The sequence below is a fragment of the Trichechus manatus genome, unplaced genomic scaffold, assembly GCF_000243295.1.
Source record: "Trichechus manatus latirostris isolate Lorelei unplaced genomic scaffold, TriManLat1.0 scaffold00020, whole genome shotgun sequence".
Classification (NCBI taxonomy): domain Eukaryota; kingdom Metazoa; phylum Chordata; class Mammalia; order Sirenia; family Trichechidae; genus Trichechus; species Trichechus manatus.
Window position 1 is genome coordinate 8,665,335 of NW_004443956.1, and position 25,225 is coordinate 8,690,559.

The window sequence follows — 25,225 nt, forward strand, 5'->3', positions numbered from 1 at the left end:
CAACTTACCCCTTTCCAGTTTGCCTATAGGTAACAATTTTATTAGTATTTGGTTTATCTTTTTAGAGTTTCTATTTGTAAATGCAATAAAATAGCATATTTGTACATTTACATATATACATACGTATATATATGCATACACTGATACCCATATTAATTTGTATCTCTTCATCTTTCTGACATAAAATATAGTTTATACTGTTTTTTACATTGTTTTATTCACTTAACATAGCCTAGTGATCACTCTGTAGCAGAACATAGAACTTTTTATTTTTTTTATTCCTTTTTTACAGTTGTATACTACTTTATTATATGGATATCCCATTGTTTATTCATCCAATTCTTATTGATGAATATTTGGCTTATTTCCAATATTTTGCTATTATAAATCACACCACAGTCCCTATATTCCTTATATTTCTGCCACTCTATTTACTAGGGTAGGTAAATATTAAATAAATATTAATATTTGAAATTTAAAGTTCATTGGAATAATGTTATTGTTAGGTGCCATCGAGTTGATTCATAGCGACTCTGTGTAAAACAGAACAAAAGACTGCCCAGTCCTGTGCCATTCTCATATTTGTTGTTATGCTTGAGCCCATTGTTGCAGCCAGTGTGTCAGTCCATGTCATTGAGGTCTTCCTCTTTTTTGCTGACCCTCTGCTTTACCAAGCATGATGTCCTTCTCCAGGAACTGGTCCCTCCTGATAACATGTCCAGAGTATCTGAGACGAAGTTTTGCCATCCTTGCTTGTAAGGAGCATTCTGGCTGTACTTCTTCCAAGACAGATTTGTTTGTTCTTCTGGCAGTCGATGGTACATATTTGTGTACTTTTCTTTGCCTGGCAGAGTGCTTTCCGAAGTAGGTGTTGCGTATACATACAGTTTTGGAATTGGTTGATATATGGTATGTATGATGGTCATATGGAATTGGTTGATGTGTGGGATGTGTGGAAATCATATGTAAAAGTACATTGGATAGTATAAAGTGTTACACAGAACAATAAATGACATAAGACAAAATATGCAGCCAACAAGAAGTTGTACATAATACATTGATTTTTTTCCCAAATTTTATTTACTTTGCTGTTATTGTTGAGAATATCCATAGCAAAACGTACATCAACTCAACAGTTTCTATATGTTCAATTTAGTGACATTGATTACATTCTTTGAGTTGTGAAACCATTGTCACCCTCTTTTTCTGAGTTGTTCCTCCCTCATTAACATCAACTCACTGTCCTCCAAGGTTCCTATCTAATCTTTCAAGTTGCTGTTGTCACTTTGATCCCACATAGATGGTTCTTAAAAGAGCATAATGCCCAAGGCAGACCTTTTTTTTTACTAGTTAAGCTAAACTACTGTTTAGTTTTAAGATGATTTCAGGAGATATTTTTGCTTTAAGATTTAAAGATTATCTCAGGGCAATACTTTCAGGGGTTCATCCACCCTCCATAGTTTCAGAACATCTAGAATGCATGAGAATTTGAAATTCTGTTCTACATTTTCCCCCTTTTGATCAGGATTCCTCTATGGAATCTTTGATCAAAATGTTCCGGAATGGTAGCTGGGCACCATTCAATTTTTCTGGTCTTATGGAAAAGGGCACAGTTGTTCATGGAAGCAGTTAGCCACACATTCCATATCCTCATCCTGTTCCTGACTCTACTCCAGGTAAATAGAGACCAATTGTTGTGCCTCGGATGGTCGCTTGCAAGCTTTCAAGACCCCAGGCACTACATAATGAACTAGGGGGTAGAACAGAAGCACTAAACACATTATTAGGCCAATCAACTGGGATGTCCCATGACCCTAAATGAAGAAACTAAATCCTATGAGGTTTTTGGTTGTACATAAGCAGCCTCAGCAGCTACTTATTTATTTATTTTTTGGTCATTGTTGTAAATATATCTATCACACAACTTTGGCAATTCAACTTCTTACAGGTGTACAACTTATTGACAGCAACTACAATAATTGGCTGTGCAACCCTACCCATAATCAGTGCAATTTTTCCATCACTGTTAACCCCCTTTTTTCCCCTCCCTCTCTCCCTGCTAACTATTAATAATCTTTGGTCTCCATACATTTGCCTTTTCTTGTCATTTTATGGGATCCTGGTGGCACAGTAGTTAAGAGCTGTGGCGAGCTACGGCTGCTAAACACAAGGTCAGCAGTTCGAATCCACCTACCACTCCTTGGAAACCTTATGGGGAAGTTCTACTCTGCTCTGTCCTCTAGGGTTGCTATGGGTCAGAATCGACTCGACGACAGCGGGTTTTGTTTGTCTTTTTATATAAGTGAGGTCAAACGGTATTTGTCCTTTTTATGATTGACTTGTTTAGCTCATCATAATGTCTTCAAACTCCATCCATACTGTAGCATGTATCAAGACTTTGTTTCTCCTGCTGGCTGAGTAGTATTCCATCGTATGTATATACCACATTTTGTTTATCCATTCATCTGTTGATGGCCATTAGGTTGTTTCCACCTTTTGGCTATTGTGAATAGTACTGCAGTGAACATTGGTGTACACATGTCTGTCTGAGTCTCTGCATTCAAGTCTTTTGGGTATATACCTACGTGTGGAATTGCTGAGTCACATGGTAGTTCTGTTTTTAGTTTTTTGAGGAACATCTGCACGGTTTTCCACAACGGCTGTACCATTTTGCATTCCCACCAGCAATGGGTAAGAGTCCTTGCCAACATTTGCTATTTTCTGTTTTTTTTTTTTTTTTAAGTCATAGCCATCCTAGTGGGAGTGTAATGGTATCTCATTGTGGTTTTAATTTGCCTCTCTCTGATGGCTAATGACGCTGAGCATCTTTTCATGTGTTTGGTGGCCATTTGAATGTCTTCTTTGGTGAAATGTTTATCCAAGTCCTTTGCCCATTTTATGACTGGATTATTTGTCTTTTTATTGTTGTTAAAATTTTATGTATATTTTGGTTATTAGATTCTTGTCAGATATGTGGTTTCTGAAGATATTCTCACGGACAGTAGCTTGTCTTTTCACTCTTTTGGTAAAGTCTTTTGATGAGCAAAACTTTTTACTTTTTATGAAGTACCATTTATTTACTTTGTCTTTTGCTGTTTGTGCTTTCGTTATTATATTGGATAATCCATTGTTGAAAGCTAGGCGTGACAGCGTCGCCCCTGCATTTTCTTCTGAGAATTTTATAGTTGTAGTTTGCACACTTAGGTCCTTAATCCATTATGAATTTGTTTTTGTATATGGTGTGAAACATAGATCCTGTTTCCTTTTTCTGCACTTGGAAATCCAGTTTTTCCAGCGCCATTTATTGAAGAGACTCTTCTTTCCCTATTGAATGGACTTAGCTCCCTTGTCAAAAATCACTTGACCATAGATGTGTGGATTTATTTCTGGGCTCTCAGTTCTATTCCGTTGGCCTCTGTGTATTGTTATACCAGTACCAGGCTGTTTTGATTACTGTAGCTGTATAACTTATTGCCATCGAGTCGATTCTGACTCATAGCAACGCTATAGGACAGAGTAGAACTGCCCCATAAGGTTTCCAAGGAGCAGTTGGGTGGGCTGACCTTTTGGTTAGCAGCTGAGCTCTTAATCACTGTGCCACCATGGTAGCTGTATATTATGTTTTAAAATCAGGAAGTATGAGTCCTCCTGCTTTGTTTTTCTCTTTCAGCATTGTTTTAGCTATTCGCTGCCTCTTGCCTTTCCGTATAAAGTTCTGGGTTGGTTTTTCTATTTCTATAATACTTCGATTTCTGACAGTGTGTGGTTTCTCATTCTACAGGTGGGGGACCTTAGGCTGGCGCTGCAACGTGCAGAGCAAGCAGCTGCCCGGAAAGAAGATTATTTACGCCATGAGATCAGTGAACTCCAGCAGGTACTGTCACAGTTTTTCTAAACACAAATCCAAGAAGTATGTTTTTTCCTATAAATAAAAAATGACTCGAGAGGATTATTGCTATACTTTTCGTTTACTATATTTTATGGCTTGTAAGAATAAAATCACAGTGGGTGCTTTAAAATTATGCAGAGAAGTCCCTAATTTTGTTTGTATGAAGTAATTTTATCATGAGAGATTTATTGTTTCTGCATAGTATCATTTTTTCATTTGTAATAATTGGTTTATTAATTATTATCATTATTATTGTGGGTCAAGTAATTGGTACCAGTGCTACGTTATGAATTTTCATTCAGTAAATATGCATGGGAAAAGGAAGAGGAAGTACAACTCAGATTGATCTGTTTTTATAAATACTTAAAAAATCTCTTTGGATGAGGTGTCTACTTGGAGATTTGGATTAACTCTTTACCTTTAATTAAAATCTTTTTATTTTAGAAATGCTCTGTAAAGAAGCACTTTTTAGGTACTTTGTTATACAGTTTAACTCTAACTTAAGGATTGAACAATTAGAAAATAAGTTAATAAAATAAATAATTTAATCTTAGGGAAAATAAATTTTTTCTATAAATCTCTCATCACACTTAGGCTTGCTAGTGTTTTTCTTGCTGTCAGTGGTAATGACTTAAGAATTTCATGATTCAGAGACTACAGGAAGCAGAGAATCGGAACCAAGAACTGAGTCAAAGTGTTTCATCAACAACAAGACCATTACTTCGACAGATAGAAAATTTGCAAGCAACTTTAGGGTCCCAGACGTCGTCGTGGGAGAAGTTAGAGAAGAATCTTTCTGATAGGCTTGGTAACGGCTTTGGTTTTTATGCTTGATGCAGTAGCCCTTCCATCTTGTTTATAAAATTAGAATAATGTTAGGAAATTGAAATTTGCTTACTCTGATATTTACTATTTATGTCTAACTTGTAGATTTTTAACTTTTCTCTTTTTTACATTTATATTCTAATACCTTAACTGAGGCTCTTTGAAACCATCCCTCCCCCATCCAATGTGTCATAACATACACTGTCTAAAATATTTCTGTGTCATTCTTCACTTCTTTTTACAGACTACTGCACTCAATTTTTTCCTTGTCTGTTGGTAAATCTGACTCCTCTCTACTTTGTCTGCACTGGTGTAGGAGGTAGGGATTAGATAGGGTTCCAGTCAGTGGCAGAATTCCAAGAGCAGAGATAGGTCTAAGGGGGGGATCAAACCCTAGTAGAGAAATGCTGTGGAGTCTTAAGATTCTGTATTTTCCTTCTTCACAGACATGCCCCCAGGTTGTCCTTCGGTGCTGTTTGTTAATAAAAAAAAATTATTCTTCCATGATTTTTATCTTCAAGCACAGACAGGTAGTATATGTATATATTAGATAGCACAGAAGCTGGAAAATTCATGAAAAATTTATGTGTACCTTCTGTGTCCAGAACTAATTGTAATTAGGGACATCATGGTATAGTGATAGAAGCAGACCTGAATGGGTGTCAGGAAACATGGACTGTAATCTTAGTTTTTTTTGTTTTGAAACAACCAGCCACACAGTGTGGAGCAAGTCACTTAGTTTCTCTGGGCCCCTCCCTGTAAATCAGGAGGGGCAAACTTTCAAACCTTATTCAGTACGTCTCTAGGCTGTCTTATGGGCTGCTGTCATGGTGAGAGGGAAGCTCAGTCAGTAAGGTGCTGGGCTCTTCCAGGCTGCTTGAATGAAAGTTGCACCTCATTTGTGTATCTTTCTTACTGGAGTTTCGTGGAAGATTTTGTCTGGAAAAAGGCACATATGCTTAAAAAAACTTCACTTAACTAGATGAACCTTCATATATTTTTTAAATTTATAGGTATCAATTTTAGGTCTGTTGTTTCTTCTGTGATGTTTTTGAGACCAATTGAGATATGAAATATGAGACATCTGAAATTGTTACCCTCTAAAATGAGTATTTATTTAGCAATAAATGAAAGCTAGAAGCCAGTATTTTTGTGGTTTTTAAACTGGAGTCTACATACCCTTAGGAATATGTGGTATTGTGCTGGGATATAGGCAAGGCCATAGGACAGATACAACATATAGTGCAAAGATACAGTGTGGAGCAGAATTTCAAATTTTACAAATAGTGCAAATATGAGACTAAAGAGACATGCTGAGCTTTCTTGGGGGCAAGGTTGGTTTTTATCCTCTGTTGTTAGGTATACCGTGGTGAAGAAAAAAATACGAGAGTTCTTGACTTGGTTAAATCTCAGAATCCTGCTTTTTTTAATTGAAATTTTTATTGAGGTGATTTTAGATTAAAATGCAGTTGTAAGAAATAATACAGGAAGATCCCCTGTACACTTTGCCCAATTTCTTCCAGTGTTAACATTTTACAGAACTATAGTACAGTATCACAACAGTGTTTTGACATTGATACAATCCACCAATTTTATTCAGATTTCTCCAGTTTTACTTGTACTCATTTGTATGTGTGTGTGTTTTAAGTTCTATACAGTTTTGTCACCTGTTCAGGTTCGTGTATCCACCACCACAGTCAAGATCTTGAACAGCCCTACCACCCCAGGGGTCGCTCGCATTGCCCTTTTATAACCACACCAACCACACCTCCCTCATCCACCCTCTCTCCCTTATCCCTAACTCCCAGGAACCACTAATCTGCCCTCCATTTCTAAAATTCTGTCATTTCAAAAATGTTATATAAATGGAATCAGACAATATGTGACATTTTGGAGGTGCTTTTTTTGCTCAGCATAATTCCCTGGAGATTCATTCAAGTTGTTGCATGTATCAATAGTTTGGTCCTTTCTATTGTTGTTGGAGTCCTGCTGGCATAGTGGTTAAGCGTTTGGCTACTAACCATAGGTCGGCAGTTCGAATCCACCAGCTACTCCTTGAAAACCCTGTGGGGCAGTTCTACTCTGTCCTCTGTCCTATAGGGTCGCTATGAGTTGACATTGACTTGATGGCAACGGGTTTGGGTTTTTTGGCTTGTTGTCATTGTTATTTCTGTTGTTATTTCATGGTATGTAAGTACCACAGTTTGTTTATCCACTCACCTGATGTAGGACATCTGGGCTGATTGCAGATTTTGGGTATTACAGATAAAACTGCTATTTACATTCCTATATGAATTTTCATGTGAACATAACTTTTCATTTTTCTGGGATAAATGCCCAGGAGAGCAGTTGCTAGGTCATATGGTAGTTGCATGCTTAATTTTTTAAGAAAATGCCAAACTTTTCCTGAGTGGCTGTATCTATGAAAGTGATCCATGTTTTCCATATCCTTGCCAGCATTTGGTGTCATCACTCTTTTTTTCTTTTAGTAATTCTGACAGGTTCATAGTGATAGCTCATGCTGGTTTTAATTTGATTTTCCTAATGGCTAATGATGTTGAACATATTTTCACATGCTTATTTGCCTTTTATATATCCACTTTGGTGAAATGTCTGTTCGTATCTTTTGCCCATTTTCTAACTGAATTGTTTGTTTTTTCATTGATGAATTTTGAGATACACACACACATATGTAGGTATATTTTAACTAGTACCACTAGTCATTTGTTGGATATGTGATTTGTAGATCTTTTCTCCCAGTCTGTAGCTGGTCCTTTCTCCCAGGCTCAGCTCAGAAAGCTGGGCTTTCATAGACCATTATCTTCACATGAGCTTTCAGACCAAAAGTTGAAAATTTTGATGAAGTTTGAATGATCAGTTTTTCCTTTTATGGCTCGTGCTTTTGATATCAAATCTAAGTACATTTTACCTAGCCCTAGGTCTCAAAGATTTTCTATGTTTTAAATTTTTTTTATAGTTTTATGTTTTACATTTGTCTATGATCCATTTCAAGTTAATTTTTGTGTATGATGTTAGGCTGAGGTTGAGGTTCATTTTTTTTTGCCTATGGATGTCCAATTTGCTCCACCATCATTTTGTGATCAACTACACTTTTAATACATAATTCCACTTTCAAAACACTTGGGGAAAACAACGATAAAGCAGGTACAAGTTAAGATTAGTTCTTTCGTCTCAGTAGGCAGTCCTGCCTTAGACAGTAAGTACTTACCAGTTTTAAGTGTGGCTTTTGCATCAGTAAAAGATTGAAGTCTGAATCTGCTTGGTATCTTGACCTCTTAGGCATATATATATGTTTGTTTGTTTTCTTATCCTATAATCAGGTGAATCCCAGACCTTATTGGCAGCAGCAGTTGAGCGAGAACGTGCAGCGACAGAAGAACTCCTTGCCAACAAAATTCAGATGTCTTCCTTGGAGTCACAGAACTCTCTCTTAAGACAAGAAAATAGTAGATTTCAGGCCCAGCTAGAATCTGAGAAAAATAAGCTGAGAAAACTGGAGGATGAAAATAATCGGTGAGCATGTTTTCTCATGTGTTATTCTTGTTAGTTGCTCATCATTTTGAAGCACTTTTTAAAGTATAGTGTTGGCTTTGAGTTTCATAGCACTGAGAACTAAAAGTTAATACTTCTGGTGTTGAAAGTCAGGGTCATTGTAATAAGATATTATAGCACAGTATTACTGGGATTCACTAAATTTCCCATAGGCTTTTGTGTACCATGTTTTGTATGTTCGTGCATTTTTCCAGGGAAAGAATTCATAGCTTTAATCAGAGTTTTTCAAAAGAGCCTGTAACCATGAAAACGTATGACCTTTCATTGAAGTTATTTTTGTATTAGAAGGGTTTTAGCAGCATTCCAGCCTATCTAAATAAATGTCTGGATTCTTTGGAAATTACAAGCTGTAAAATTTATCTATCTGAAATTATAATAAAGCTGCAGTGAGAGTATTTTTGCCCTCTGAGTTCTTCCTTGGAAATTTTAAGAAGAGGTAGTCAGGTAAAAATGATTTATAAAGTAAAATATCTGAACTTTCACAAACATTCTCATAGAACTCGCTAACGAGTCTTTGCAGAATCCCAGAGTATGGTGACACTGAGAATTATTTTCAGAAAGTTGTTTTCCCAATGAAATCTGAACCCAGAGCACTGATAAACAAAATGGATAAAAGTAGAGGTTTTTTTCCCAACCCAGGTGATCTGGAGAACACAGCTGGAAAACCCTTGCTGTAGAGCTTGTCATGGAAAGAGCAACAAGAGATATGACTGGAGTAAATAAAGTAGTGAGTTTTTAATCGTCTGTACTGTCATCTTTTCTGTTTTTCTCTGGTTTGATAGGTGCCAGGTTGAATTAGAAAACCTGAAAGATGAATATGTAAGAACACTTGAAGAGACAAGGAAAGAAAAGGTACTTCTGTTAGTGTTTGCTCACCTCTTAGGGCTTCCATTAGAGAATGGGTGGGGGTGATGGTGGACCAATGAGAGGCCAGGAAGAAGTAGGTGATGCCACTGCTTGTGGAACTTGGCCTTTAGTAGTAAATCAAATGGGAGTATATACTTTATGCTCCAGACTTTGAGATTGACTTATTAGGATGGCATGAACTAGTATCACAGAGATGATCTGACTTTATCTTTCTCCGTTAGACACTGTTGAATAATCAGTTAGAAATGGAGAAAATGAAAGTTGAACAAGAAAGGAAGAAAGCAATTTTCACTCAAGAAGCAATGAAAGAAAAGGTACAGGATTTTGTTTTTCTGTTTCTGGTATGACCATTTAGTAATGGTTGTGATTAATCATTGATTATTAATGTAATTTTGTTTATACTTTGTAAATACCATTTTTCTGTGTAAAATCAGTATAGTGATGAGTTCTAGCAGTATAATCAATATCCTGCTCAGAGTAAGTCAGGGTAATCTGAGTATATCCAAGCGATCTGTGGTTTTAGGATTTGAATTCTAGAACCTCTTACCCCTTTTTACATGAATTTTGTAGTTTCTCACTAAAACTAATGTACCTCATTTGACCGGTAGGCACTTAGGAGTAAAACTGGTTTGTTTTCTTTCTTTCTGATTAATGAAAGTAATTGTTCTAAAGTCAGTTTCCTATATTTAGAGAATTGGAGTATAGTTGGTGGTTAGCATAATATATAAATTAAAATGACCTTTGGAATTTATTTGGAATTTTAAAATACAATAAAAGTATAAAATAGATAAGCCAGAAATTTTATGGTATTTAAAATTCATCAGTAATTTTTATTCTAAAGAAATATGTGTAATTGTGGTGGCGTGTTATATAAGTTAGTTTATATAATTGTTTCAACAAAAAACATTCTCACTGCATTAAAAAGAAAAACCAAATCATATTGTCATAATGTAAATGGGTCCTGAGATTATTTGACCAAGTCTATTTATACTTCTAAATTACTGAATATTGTGCCTTTGATACCAAAAAACCAAACCAAACCATTGCTGTCGAGTCAATTTGGACTCATAGCAACCCTATAGGACAGAGTAGAAACTGTGCTATAGGGTTTCCAAGGAGCAGCTGGTGGATTCAGACTGCCGACCTTTTGGTTAGCAGTCGAGCTCTTAACTACTATAACACCAGGGCTCCATTTATATCATTTTTTGGGGGGGAAATGAGAGTGAGTTTTTGTATCATTAATCCTAGAAAGCTTTCTTGCTTTTTCTATTTTTGCTCTTTAATCTGAACAGAATTTTTCTTTACTCCTTAAGGAACGCAAGCCATTTTCTGTTTCTAGTACTCCCACGGTTTCACGCTCGAGTTCAATAAGTGGAATTGATATGGCAGGGCTACAAACGTCTTTTCTGTCTCAGGTGATGTTTTATTTCTTATACGTGATTTGTTCTTAAACTGAGTAATGGTAAAGGGAAATATAGATGACAGACTAGCTATCACCATGATCTTGACATTCCATAGCAGTTCATCAGTATATTTGTGAAGAATGCTAATTGCAGTGAGGAAATACAGATGATTTCTGCCTTTGAGAAAGTCATAGACATTTTAAAGCAAGAATTGACAACCTTTTTGTTTGAACCTTATAATGGAACACAATCTACAATATTTGTGTGTGCTTTCTTTTATTTAATTAACATAGGATGAGCCTCATGATCACTCATTTGGACCAATGTCTGCATCAGCAAATGGAAGCAATCTTTATGATGCTGTAAGGATGGGAGCAGGATCCAGCATTATTGAGAATTTACAGTCTCAGCTAAAGCTAAGGGAAGGAGAAATTACTCATTTGCAGGTATTGGAAAAAATTAAATGTACTATTAGAAGTAAATAAAAATTGGGGGCCCAATAAATAGCACCCTTCAATTCTACCTGAATTCTGAACAGATTGAGAAATACGATGAAATAGTGGCATGTGAATCACAAAATGCATCCTTTATATTACTGATAAAGGCTAGTTGGGGAAAATAGCTAAGGATGTGAGCCAAATGAGGCTGTTAACTGAATCGCAGAATTGGGCTGACATGTCTGCTCTGTCAGAGGAAACACTGGGCTAGAGCAGGCCTGCCTATGTGTCAGAACCTGCCCAGGTAAGACTTTAGGCCGCTAGCAGGACAGAATGTCTGCTCCCTTGCAGACAGCTCTTTCCCAAGAGAAAAAAGGGAAGTTGCTGAGCTGAGCATGTCTACTTTGTTCTTCCCAAGTTTATCACTTAGACAGTTGCTCAACTTTCCCAGTGAGGAATGAATAAAGGGGAGGAAAGAGATTGGAACTGTAACACCCTGCACATGGAAGGAAACAGCATAGTGGAGAGGGAGACTTCCCCATCTTATCTTGCTTTTTTAAAAACAATGCAGTTAACAACAAAAAGACAACCAGTCATAAAATGGGCAAAGGACTTGGATAGACATTTCACCAAAGAAGACATTTAAACGACCACCAAACACATGAAAAGATGCTCACTGTCATTAGCCATCAGAGAGATGCTATTCCCGACTCTCCTTCTTCTGTTACTCCTGGTAATAGAAACCAGTTATAGCGCCTTGGATGGCCACTTGCAAGATTTAAGACCCCAGGCAGTGTGCAGTGAACTAGGAGGTAGAACAGAAGCACTAAACATGTTACTAGGCCACGTAACTGGGATGTCCATGAAATCATGACCCTAAACCTCCAAATCAAGGAACCAAACCCCATGAGGTGTTTGGTTGTACATAAACAGCCCCAGCAGCTACTCTTTTTTTTTTGTCTTTGTTGTAAGTATGTCTATTATACAACTTTGCCAATTCAGCTTTTTACAGGCATACAACTTATTTACAGCACTTAAAATAATTGGCTGTGCAACCCTACCATTAATCGGTGTGGTTTTTCCACCACTGTAAACCGAGACTTAGTGTTCCGTGAGCAACAACCCTCCCTTTCCCCCTCCTTCCTGCCCCTGGTAACTTTCGTCTTTATACATTTGTTTTGTCTTGTCTTTTTCTGTAAGTGATATCATACAATATTTGTCCTTTTGTGATTGACTTATTTCACTCAACATGTCTTCAAGCTCCATCCATACGATAGCATGCATCAAGACTTCATTTCTCCTACTGGCTGAGTGGTATTCCATTGTATGTATGTACCACATTTTGTTTATCCATTTGTCTGTTGATGGGCATTTAGGTGGTTTCCACCTTCTGGCTATTGTGAATAGTGCTGCAGTGAGCGCTGGTGTAGAAGTCTCTGTTTGAGTCTCTGCTTTAAAGTCTTTTGGGTATACACCTAGGAGTGGAATTGCTGGGTCATTTGGTGGTTCTGTTTTTAGTTTTTAGAGGAACTGCCACACTGTTTTTCACAATGATTGTACCATTTTGCATTCCCACCAGCAATGAATAGGGTTCAAATATCCCCACGTCCTTGCCAGTTGCCTTCAGGAACAACTCTTCTTTGCCATGAGACCAAAAGAACTGGACGGTGCCCGGCTACTGTAACTACATATTTTGATCAAAGATTCCATAGAAGAATCCTGATCAAAAGGGGGAAATGCAGAAGAGAATTTCAAATTTTCAGGGACTCCAAACTTCCTGGAGCCATGGAGGGTGGATAAACCCTTGAAACTGCCCTGAGATAATCTTTAAACCTTAAACCAAAAATATCCTCTGAAGTCTTAAAACCAAACAGTAGTTTAGCTTAACTGGTAAACAATGTCTGCCTTGAGCATTATGCTTTTTTAAGAACTGTTTATCTGGGATCAAATTGACTTCAGCAACTCAAAAGATAGGAAGTTTAGAGGACAACAAATTTATGTTAATTGAAGAGGAACACCTCGAAAAGGAAGGTGAGAATGGTTGTACAACTTAAAGAATGGAATCAGTATCACTAAATAATAAATGTAGAAACTGTTGAATTGGTGTATGCTTTGCTGTGTATATTCTCAACAACAAGAAAATAAAATGCAGTGAGAAATGTTAAAACATTTTACCTGTTTTTAGTGTTAAACTTTATGAGTTCAAAAGTAAGTAAAAATATATTCCTTCAAAAATAACACATTTAATGTGTTCACATCAGTGGGAGTATTAAACAAGATATATTTCGATTTAGACTATTATCTGGTAATGTTTCTCAGCTAGAAATTGGCAATCTGGAAAAAACCCGATCAATAATGGCTGAAGAGCTAGTTAAATTAACACATCAAAATGATGAACTTGAAGAGAAAGTGAAGGAGATACCCAAACTTCGAACTCAGCTAAGAGTAAGTAAGCTTTGGTTAAAGATGAGTCTAAAATATTTTAATACAGTTATATTAAATGTCATATTTTTAGTTTACATAAAGTATATTTTTAATGATTTTTTTTTAAATCAGAGTTTTAATATCTGATAAGGTGCCCTGGTGGCGCAGTGTTAAGTGCTCTGCTACTAACTGAAAGGTCAGCGGTTAGTTTAGAACACACCAGAGGTTTAACATTTAAGTAAAGAACTTGGGACAAATTTTTTTGATTTTGCTTGTTACATTACTCAGTATTTTTCACAGCCGTGCTTAGACTCGTATAGGAGAAGAAATAGATTTGGCCAAGGCTCATTACAAGAAGATTGCATTGTACATGACATGGAGTCCCTGGGTGGCGCAGATGGTTAAGCACTGGACTACCAACCAAAAGGTTGACAGTTCAAACCCCACACTCTCCTCGGGAGTAAGGCCTGGTGATCTGCTTCTAAAATGTCATAGCCTTGAAAACCCTTTGGAACACTTCTGCTCTGTATACATGGGGTCTCAATGAATAGGGATTGACTCTATGGGAACTAACAACAACAATACATGACATTAGTAATATTTTATTCACTGATATTATATGTGTCTTCACAATTAGCATATTTGGATTTTAGGAGACAATGTTAAACCTTAAATGAAAAGATATTTTCTTTTGACTTTTCCTGTGAGCTCAGTGCCAGGAGATACTTACCCACAATGAATCAAAGAGATTTAAATTGCATCGAGTGTTGTTAACATTGATGGGAGAGAAAAAAAGTAAGTCGTGTATGGGGAAAATTATAGATTTAGTGGAGAGATTTGGTAAGATTGAAAACCATCTGACTTGTTGATTTTTTTTTTTTTAATTCCTTTCCTTGCTGGGCCTTCCAACTTAGATCATAGTGTGAGCTTAAATTTTAAAAGAGATGAGGATATACTTTTATTTAAATTGTAATGTTATGATAATATTAAACATCTTCTGTGCAGTGATTTTAAAAATTGGAAACATTTTGTAGGATTTGGATCAAAGATACAACACTATTCTGCAGATGTATGGAGAAAAAGCAGAAGAGGCAGAAGAGCTTCGACTAGATCTTGAAGATGTGAAAAATATGTATAAGACTCAAATAGATGAACTTCTAAGACAAAGGCTCAGTTAACTTCTGAAAATTGCATTCCCATCAAACTGAATGTAAGCATGTAATATCTAAATGAAGACTTCCAATAAATTCTTTTAAAGAATTACAAAATGAGATTCACTGTAGAGTTCAGGAAGTGAAAGATGACTTTTACAGTGTGCAGTACTATTTGCAGTTAAATTATTTTGTGCAATATTTGAACTTTATTTTTGAAACTCTTCTTTAAAGATTAATTCTTTAAAGCATCCATTTTATTTTGCTTTGTATAGCACAGAGATTTATTACTTTATCCTCATATCAATCTGGTTATGGAAGGAGAGTGGTGGTGTTCATATATGTATAGTAGAAATATATAATTTATATGTGTATGTATATATTGAGAACATTTAAAGAGCAATGTTAACATTGAAACTTTGGAATCTTTTACACTTACATCTTCAACATGTTGAATGAAAATGTACAGTAAATGTTCAAGTAAAAAGTTACCTGCCATTATTAAATTTTGAACTAAATTTTTTTTATTGTAGAAGTCATACACTGTCTGAAATTTAAAGGCTGAATAATTGAAATATTTTTTACTTTTTGGTTTGGAAGTTTTCTAAATTTCATGTTCTCAGCCAGAAATTGGTGTAGTACTTAGTACATGAACTCACTTTACTCAGCTTCTACGAGTAAGTCTGAACAAATGTCCTTTTTGTTACCTGTCAGGAGAAAGCTGCAGCTATTCGAACTTATTTAGGCATACTTGGATGGTGGAAACATTTTACTTAATAATGATTTTGTGATGGGATCAGTAACATTTAAGTGATTTTGAAGAGGTGTTGATTTACTGCCCTATAAAATTAATAAAAAATTCATTGCCATTGAGTTGATTCCGACTCATAGCGATCCTACATAGACAGGGTACAAATGCCCCATAGGGTGTCCAAGGAGCAGCTTTTGAATTTGAACTCCTGACCTTTTGGTTAGCAGCCTGAGCTTTTAACCACTGTGCCACCAGGGCTCCAAAATTAGTAAAAAGCATGTAATTATTAACACAGTTTCTTACATTTTGTAAAGCCATGTCTTTGGCACATTAAAAAACTGACTGATATTCCAGAATATTAGAATATAAGATAGTTACAGTAGTTAATTTAAATTTGGCATTCTGCAATTCTGTATAATTTACCTTTTTTTTTCCTTGACACTTAAACACAAAAATAGAATGGCATAGCTTTAAAAAATAGGTATGCCGTCTTCCAAATGTTAGTTTGTTCAGAATTTAACCAGTCTGTGTTTTAGCCCTGTGTTAAATATCTTAATAATTTTATTACTAAAAGTCAGTTAACTGCCTTTACTTACAAATAAAAATTCCCATTAAATTTTGTATTTTGGAGTGTAACTAAATGTAAGCCATGTTGAAGAATTTTGGAGAGCTTCCAGGGGAACTGGAGCGACCTCATTTTCTCTCTTTTTGTATTCCAGATAGCATTTCTGTCATTAGATCTCTGATTTGTAGCATCAGTAAATATTCTTTGAGTGTGAGCCGGATTCATAAAATTAATTTTCTGTATTTTAGTGGTAAAAAGCACAAATATCTTTTTGTCAGCTTGGTTTTTTTTCCTAAGTATTCAGGGGCAGAATGTCAAAACTGATAGCAATAAGAAATGTACAGAATTAGAAAATAGAGGACACTTAAACTGAAGAATTCTGTCAAGCATTTGAAACTATGAGTTTAGGAATTTTGAAATTGTTCTTTTAAAATATCCAACAGTGAACCAAAACCAAAAACAAGAAGCCTTCAGGTTGCAAGAAAGGATTTAAATAAAACTCTTTCCTATACCTTATAATTTCATAATATTAAACAATTTATTTTTTCTTAATCCTTCTTACAATAAAATTGATTTAATAAAATTTTAGTTTCCAGTTTATTTAATTTAAAAAATAATAAACAGCTATTTAAATTTCTTTATCATACATTACTCTTTATTCACAAATTAACAGCTGATATTCCTGCTGAGCTTATTTTGACTACTGTGAATTTAGTTAAATCACTTGATACATTGATAAATTCAGGTGTACTGAATCAGTTTCTTGAAAAAAACTGCTAAGTGGCAGAATACCTGTTGAACATTGGTTGCTGTATTTTGCTGTTGTCATTAAAAATGCCTTATCCATTTTCTAGTAAAAGAATACGTATATTTTATGAATAAGAAAGTAGTTTGCCGTTAAATATCTCAATTCTTGGAAGAAAACATGAAGATGTAACAATTTCAAAAATACAAAAAAGTAGAAGAGGTGTGAATGGTGACATTTGGAGATAAAGACAAGCACAGATCGCAGAGGTCTTTCCAACCCTTTGGAGGCTAAACCTAGACTACTGTTCCTTTGCCTCTTTTTTGAGAACTTCCAGTTGTACGGTGTTTTTAGCATGTGGAATGTACGAAAATATCTACGTGTGTTGTGATTTAGGAGATTCTAAATATGGATAATCTGACCTCGGGAAACATGAGCTTTTGTAGTTAAGTAAATGAAAAGACTCTTCAGGAAAAAGTGTTTTCTCATGATCCTCAAATGATTTATTTAATAATTGAAAATTTATTCAAATGTTGATTAAGAGTACATGATTTATAGTATTTAGGAAATAGCCACAAGAAAAAGGAGGAAATGACTGTAGATGTTTTACTCTCTGTTGAGTTTGTATACATTTATGTTCTCATATACTATAATTTTTCATTAAAAACTAATTTCCCCCATTCTAGGTCAGTTTGAAAGTATAACAACTTTAATTACATATTTTGTAAAGGGCTAAAAGTATGATTTAAACTACAGATTGATACTATAATATTTTAGTTCTAAATGAAAGAGAATGTAAACAATAAGCACGGATCTGATTTGAATAAAGATTTTAAAATAGTAATAATGTATTTCATTTTTAACACAAGTTAGAGTCATCAGTACCAATGAAAGAAGTAATACTGTTTTATGAAGATAACTTTGGATTTCTTATTTTAAGAAAGTGAGGATAAACCCAAATTTATGAGTTATATTGTTAAGAATATATTAGTCATTCAGCATAGTTTTTCTAATGAAGATATATTTTTGGAAAACTATACTAAGAATTTACTTATTGTAACTGCTAATGTCTGTAAGGATGATTTGTATATTTTTAATCTTTAGTATTGAGACATCCTTCTAACATTTCTGTATTCAAATAACAGATAAAATAAGTTATCCTCTACTCCTGAGTTCATGTTGCTTGTATTATTAAAATCTGCAACTTTGATCCTTTAAAGTACTTTCTAACATATAGCTTTTACACATAGCCAGTTCTAGCATTTAACAAATCAAGTCCTTTTACAAGATAGAAACTAAATGTATCTTCTTGATAACTTACTTTTTTTTATAATAATAAAAAAAATCAAATACTTTAGTAATCCACAGTTGTGATGCAGATAATTTACTTAGAACTGTGCAGAATTTATTCCTTCACTGCCCCAACAAGTAAGCTCAATTTAGTATTTAGAATCCTCAAATAATACTAAGGGCTAATGGGAGGTTTTCTGTTTGCTTAATATTAAACTCTTTTCTTGCCTTTACAGGTAGCAGTGGGCAGAACATGGTAGATAGAGGAGTTCTTTTCAGTTTTATTCAATGCCATGCCCATTTGCCTCTTTAGAAACTATAGTTTTTAAAAATCTGTTTGTGTGGTCGTGTTGATGATAAGAAACAGTGCTTAGTTTGTCCTAGGCACCGTGTAAGGACTTCATCTATATAGATCACAATCCCTTATTCTCTATTCTGAAATCTGGAAAACTCTGAAAACCAGATTTTTTAAAATAAGTTTGCTGTCAAAACTACTTAGTAGTAAAACCTGACTTGAGCTGACATGGGGCTATTTGTTGTCTTTATTTACCTCACGTGTGAAAACTCATACATTTTGCTGCAGAAATACTGTGTTAAGTTATGGGGTGCTGACCCAGGGCTCTATAGGATACTAAATAGTACGCATATCCTATAAAAAAAATTCTGCAACACATCTGGCCCCAAGGATTTTTGGAAAAGGGATTGTGGACCTGCATTTTATAATGAAAACAACTTTTTAAGGGTGATTCCATTATTATCTCGATTTTAAAAAAGAAGAAAAGTAACTTGCTCAAGGTCATATGATACCTTGCTTTTTTCACTCAATAACATATCCTGCAATATATAAAGACTGATAATTTCTGCATTCCATTGAATCACCTTTCTTTGCAATGGGCACGAATATAGATCTCTTCCAGTCTGTTGGCCAGGTAGCTGTTTCCAAATTTCTTGGCACAGACGAGCAAGCAGCTCCAGTGTTGGCATCCATTTGTTGAAGCATCTCAATTGGTACTCCATCAGTTCCTGGAGCCTTGTTTTTCACTAATGCCTTCAGTGCAGCTTTGACTTCTTCCTTCAATACCATCGGTTCTTGATCATATGCTACCTCCTGAAATGGTTGATCATGGACCAGTTCCTTTTGGTACAGTGACTCTGTATTCCTTCCATCTTTTGATGCTTCCTGCATCATTCAGTTTTTTGCCCATAATCCTTCAATATTGCAACTTGAGCCTTGAGTTTTTCCTTCACTTCTTTCAGCTTGAGAAATGCTGAGTGTGTCCTTTTGGTTTTCTCACTCCAGGTCTTTGCACATTTCATTATAATACTTTCCTCTGTTTTCTCGAGCTGCCCTTTGAAATCTTCCCGTCAGCTTTTCCCTCATTTCCTCCATTCACTTTAGCTGCTCTCCATTCACTTGCTTGCCAGAAGTGAACAGGACTTGAAACACTGATGAAGATCAAAAACTACAGCCTTCAGTATAGATCGCACCTCAACATAAAACAAAAATCCTCACATTGCACCAATAAACAACATCATGATAAATGCAGAAAATATTGAAGTTGTTGAGGATTTCATTTTACTTGGATCAATGATCAATACCCATGGAAGCAGGAGTCAAGGACTCAAATGACATATTGCATTGGGAAGATCTATAAGAGACCTCTTTGAAATCTTAAAAACCAAAGATGTCACTTTGATGACTCAGGTGTGACTGACCCAAGCCAAGAGCCTCATATGCATGATCCAAGTCTTTTCAATCAATACACGTGCATGTGAAAGCTGGACAATGAAAAAGGAAGACTGAAGAATTGACACATTTGAATTACGGTGTTGGTGAAGAATATATCATGGACTGCCAGAAGAATGAACAAATCTTTCTTGGGGGAAGTACAGCCAAAATTCTCCTTAGAAGCAAGGATGGTGAGACTTCAGTCTCACTTACTTTGGACATGTTATCAGGAGGAACCAATCCCTGGAGAAAAACATCATCCTTGGTAAAGCAGAGGGTCAGTGAAAAAGAAGACCCTCACTGAGATGGATTGATACAGTGGCTGCAACAATGGGCTTAAACACACCTACTACTGTGAACATGACACAGGACCAAGCAACGTTCCGCTCTGTTGCACACAGAGTAGCTATGAGTCAGAACCGACTTGATGGCATTTAATAACAACATATTCTTAACACCTGCATAGTTCAGCGTTGTGCGGACATACCACAGTTGATTCAGCCGGTCTCCTATTGATAGACAGATATCTGAGTTTATTGTAATGTCAATTTGAAGTAAGTTTAAAACTAAATTTTAACATTGACTATGTTGAGAATGGCTGCTGCAGTAAGATAGAACTGTACCTCGTGTTTCAATGTTCAGAACATATCTTCCTTTCCTGAGTCTGAGTGACCACTACTCAATATGGAGGCATTTAAAATAGCACCATGTGGAAGCCATGCCAATCTGATTGGTTTGTATATCCTTGCAATTAAGACTAACTTATTTTTAGGAACCTTTCTCAATATATTACTTTTTTTCTTTTTATTACCCATCACTCAGTGGAAAACCAACTTGTTTAAAAATTTATTTTAAATGATTACATTTTAAATTAACCAACAGGAAAGCTACATTTCCTGTACATGACAAAAATAGGATGGTGGCAAGTAGGCTGAGAAAGCATTTTTAAAAATTACTGTCATTAGTATGGGATGGACAAAGTATAATAGAGTAGTAGCTTCCTTATAGGGCAAAGTTTTTTACATAAAGAATAAACTAATACTGTAAACTGGTTTAGAATAGTGGCTGGCACATGCTAAGTAACATATATGTTTTTGCTGTTGGTATTATTTGGGGAAAAAAAAATCCAGATAATATTCCTCATTTAGCTAATCCCTAACTGGAACTTGTAACAATTCTCATAATAGCATTTAAATTTTTTATTATTAAAAAAAAAGCACAGCAGGCAAAAGGGGACAAAGAAGCTTGTGATAGGGAACCCAAGGTTGAGTAAGGATAGTGTTGATGTGTTGTGAGATTGTTAACCATTGTCATAGGGTAACGTGTACTAAATGTTAAATGAGAAACTATTTTGTTCTGTAAGCCTTCATCTAAAGTGAGAATAGCACAATTGGAAGAGTGTAGTCGATGTCACTGAACTATGCATATAGAAATTTTTGAAATGGTGTATCTTTGGCTATGTGTAGTTTCACCAAAAAAAAAAAGGTCAAGAAGGGAGAGGGTTGACATGTTGTGGGGTTGTTAACCAATGTCATAAAACAATATGTGTACTACTGTTTCACAAGAAACTATTTGTTCTGTAAGCCTTCGCCTGAAGTACAAAAAAAAAAAAAGCACATAAGCTATTGGAAATAAACTGCTAAACTGCTGAGTTTCCTTATGACTCTTCAATACTGACAACTTTATGTGTATGAGAACAAGTTTATTTTTGATGGTACCAAAATTCATTAATTCCTTGATTTAATCAGTTCAAGTTAAATCGGTATTTAATGATCAATTCCATGATGCTGTCTGATATACAAGGCAGCGTGCCAGAACTGAGCCGGCCAAAAGACGACTGGGAGACAGGCATTCAAATAATCATAATAAAATAATAAAAATGAACAATTATTCAAATAATTATAAATTAACAACAAAATATGATAAACTCCAGAGGCTAGCATTTGGTCATGACGAGTTAACGGACAGGTACAGACATAGGCAAGTATCCTTCTTTAAAATGTGTGTGGGCTCCAAAGGATCCTCATCACTACAAGTGTCTGCTGCTAACCACGTTCAGGCCCCACATTGGAAAGTTAGGGCGACAACTTCTGCCTAAACTAGCAAAACAGTAAAAACACCCCCGCAATCAGAATGAAGACGAAAACGGAGTCAGATGTTCTACCTGCCCTGCCCCAGTGTCTTTTAAGCGCTTTATCTCTTTCTTCCAAGCAAGGACGAGCAGGTTGCTGAGATCGATGGGGTCCAGCTCCTTTAAATCCCGCTTCTTTCGGGTCTAGCTTCGGAAGCAGGGTCAGAGGCTCTCCGCTCACCTTAGGCGAAACAGAAAGGGCCTGCAGTCCCCTTCCTGCTGCAGCCGCGGGTTGAGGGCGCTCCCTGCCTCGGGCTCCGCGCCGAGCAATTCCCTCGACAGAGCGCGGGCGCAGGCTGCCGAAGATGTCCCAGTTGCTCCCTGGCGCCCCCTGGCCCAGCTCGAGCGCCCGAGGTTTCCGGTGAGCGGCACTAGCCGGTTATGACGACTCTCTCTTCCAGCAGCCGCCGTCTCCTTCTCCTCCTCGGTAGCCCCGGCTCCAGGTGGGACTCGTCCCGCGGTTCGCGGGGCCTTACCCAGCTCCCCTTCCCGCCGTGGCCGCGCTCTGCGCGCCATTCTCGCCCGTGCGCGGGGAGCCAGCCTGCCCGCTCCCGGCGCGCTTTCCCGGCAGGCTGCAGCCTCTGCCCGCTCCCCGCGCGCCTTCCCATGGCTCGCGGGCCGGGGAGAGGAGCATGGGGGCAGCCGACTCTGGCCCTCCGGGTCCGGGCGCAGGGCGCCTGCCGCCGCGCGCAGGATTCCTAGAAGCCCGGTGGGCGCGGGGAAGGACACCCGGTCCCCAGCCCGCGACCCGTAGCCGGGTCCCAGACCGGGGTGGAGCCGCTCCCCCAGGCCCCTCCCAGGCCGCCTGAGGGCCCGGGGCGCCGCGGTGGCGGGTGGCGGGTGGCGGGTGGTCCTGGAGATCTTTGCGCCCGCGAGGCAGCCCCGGGTGGTGCCTGGAGTCGAGCCCGAGCGCGGCTTGGTAGCTGGGAGGGGCGCTCGCCGCTGACCCCGCCACAATCCTGAGCGACGTTACAGCAGACCGCTGGTGGACCTCTACTTCGGCATCTCAGGCAGCCAAGTCTTTTCTGACCCCTGCCTTACAGACCGTGAGACTTTACTCCAAAAGTGGGGAGAGTCGTTTAGAAGGGATCACGAGTCCCAGATGCCTGTGTCTTTCGTTTGTCTGCTGCCTTCTTTAAACTTTCCCAAGCTGTGCCACAGAGTACGTCTCCATCTCACCCACTGCGGTCCCTGTCACCTCTGGGCTTCACCCTAATCATCTTTCAGGCACCCGCTTCCCCGCCCCCTTTTTTAGACCTGTGGAAATCCAATGAAGGGATACAAGAGTGAGCTTTGTGCTGAAGAAAAAAGTAGCGCAGCCACTAAAATTCCCTTCTGGTGGAGAAAGTGCACCCATCCCTCCCCGGGGGGCCTTGCAAGAGGACTCAAATCCAGAACGGCTTTCTGCCAAGCCCCGGGGTTGTACTTTCAAGCACTAACAGCCACCCTCATCTAGCTTATGCAAGTGGGTACGTGCTCTCTGCAAAAACCAGATTTCTCAATGGTGTCTTAATTTTCCCATAACCTAAAGGCTTTTCTCCTCCATGGGCTGGTGAGTTTGGTTATATCCAGTACTCATTCGAGGACAATGGATTTGGGTAACCACAGGTCAGGAGTTGGTCTAAACAGTGACTTTATTACTGGGAAAGATGAGTCAGAAGATTGGCTGTGTTGCCTCTTGAGCCTTAAGGCTAGCTAGCTCAAAGCAGTGTGATTCTGTGAGTAGAATTACTCCAGGGAGAACCTGAGAACTTGTTTGTCCCTAAGAATGTTATGTATGCTAAGTATGCTGTTTCTGTTCATGTCTGTTAATGTATAAAGTGGCCACCTCCTTCCTGCTCACCATTAGAGCCTAGCCTGTTAATTTACTATTTTAAGGGTTGCACCTGTAGGTGCTTTTAAGTGTGGTATTCATTAAGAAAGGAGTCCCTGGGTGGTGCAAATGTTCAGCATGCTCTGCTGCTAACCAAAAGGCTGGAGGTTCAAGTCCACCCAGAAGTGCCTCAGAAGAAAGGCCTGGCTGTCTATTTTTGAAAAATCAGCCATTGAAAACCCCGTGGAGCACAGTTCTACCCTGACACAGGTAGGGTGGGTCATCATGAATGGGCATTGACTAGAGCAACTGGTTTTATTTAATAAGGAAAAGAATGCAGCACCGTGAGCACCAACTAAATGCCAGGCCCTCTGCTTACGGGTTATCTCATTAAATTATTTTGTATGTTAATATATCCTTTAATTCAAAATATCCTCTCAAAACGTTGGCTCCCATACACTCTGCTAACCCAGAACTGAAACCACTCCCGAAGCCCACTTTGCAGACAAAGATTAGACAGGCCTCTAAAACAAAAAATTAATACACATGAGGAATGTGCTTCTTAGTTCAATCAAATATTTGAGACCAAATGGGCAGCTTCTGTCAAAAAGCAGGACAAGAAGGCAGGAAGGGATGGGAATGGATGAATGGACCCAGGGAACCCAGGGTGGACAGGGGAAGCATGCTGTCACATTGTGGGGGTTGCAGCTAATGTCACAAAACAGTATGTGTATAAATTTTTGAATGAGAAATTAACTTGAGCTGTAAACTTCCACCTAAAGCAAAATTAAAAAAAAAAAAAATCACCTGGATGATAAGGTATTTTAGCATCACTTTAAGGCAATCTGTTTCATTTCTGACAGGTTTGAGCTACCTAAAATATCCTAGCAGCTTCTGGGTGGAGCTGAGGCTTAAAGAGGTAAATATTTTTACTGTCAATAGAGTCACTGTTCCAATTAATATATATTTTTTAACTTTTGTAAAATTGGTATCAAAGTACTATTGGGTGAAAGTCCTAACTAAAAATATAATTCAGATCAGTTTTACAACAGATGATAACAGTCTTTAGAGCCACCTAAAAGGAAAACCACTATATTCACCACTCCAGTGGAGAAAAGGATTTCTTCCTGGCATCCCCACTGTCCAGTTATGATCCCTTGGTCTTACAACTTGAGGTTTGATTGAACATGGCAGTCTATTTCTAAAGGCCCCCGTTTCCATTGCCCGTGATCAGAGAAGGCCGATTATGAAAGCAACCAGCATGCTCCAGTGAACAGCAGACCTTGCTGGAAAGCATCTAAGATGTACTATATAGCTCTATCATTTGGTGGAAAGTGCCTTTTTTTTTCTTCTTTTTTTAATAGTGCAAACCAGTTGCCATCGAGTCTGTTCTAAGTATAACTGTGCTCCATAGGGTTTGAGTCACTGCTTTTTTGGAAAAGGCCTTTAACAAACTAAGAATGGCATGATTATTGTCTGGGATATGTTAGAAAAATCTGGCCCAGGAGATAAAATCCTTACAGGGTGAGTTAGAAATGCAATAAGGTTAGTGATCGTTATGTCTTTTCATAGTGCCATGACCCTAAGACGCCCCAGCATGTTTGCTGCTTTTCAGAATGGGCAACTGAGAGC

The 25,225-nt window shown here is 37.6% G+C and overlaps 1 protein-coding gene across 2 annotated transcripts in view; it reads left to right on the forward strand.

The window, feature by feature from the left end:
- TMF1 (TATA element modulatory factor 1) overlaps nucleotides 1–18,770 on the forward strand; it is a 40,320-nt gene extending 21,550 nt beyond the window's left edge. The window contains exons 9-17 of one of the 2 annotated variants that reach the window (XM_004372723.2): nucleotides 3,782–3,874; nucleotides 4,541–4,697; nucleotides 8,056–8,248; nucleotides 9,070–9,139; nucleotides 9,376–9,468; nucleotides 10,468–10,569; nucleotides 10,851–11,003; nucleotides 13,314–13,439; nucleotides 14,453–18,770. In XM_004372723.2, coding sequence (XP_004372780.1) covers nucleotides 3,782–3,874; nucleotides 4,541–4,697; nucleotides 8,056–8,248; nucleotides 9,070–9,139; nucleotides 9,376–9,468; nucleotides 10,468–10,569; nucleotides 10,851–11,003; nucleotides 13,314–13,439; nucleotides 14,453–14,596 — 1,131 coding nt within the window. In that variant the 3' untranslated portion in view covers nucleotides 14,597–18,770. Of the gene's footprint in view, nucleotides 1–3,781; nucleotides 3,875–4,540; nucleotides 4,698–8,055; nucleotides 8,249–9,069; nucleotides 9,140–9,375; nucleotides 9,469–10,467; nucleotides 10,570–10,850; nucleotides 11,004–12,573; nucleotides 12,747–13,313; nucleotides 13,440–14,452 lie in introns of those variants that run through there. The other variant, XM_023727932.1, reaches the window with a different exon arrangement.
- The last annotated feature ends 6,455 nt before the right edge of the window (nucleotides 18,771–25,225 follow it).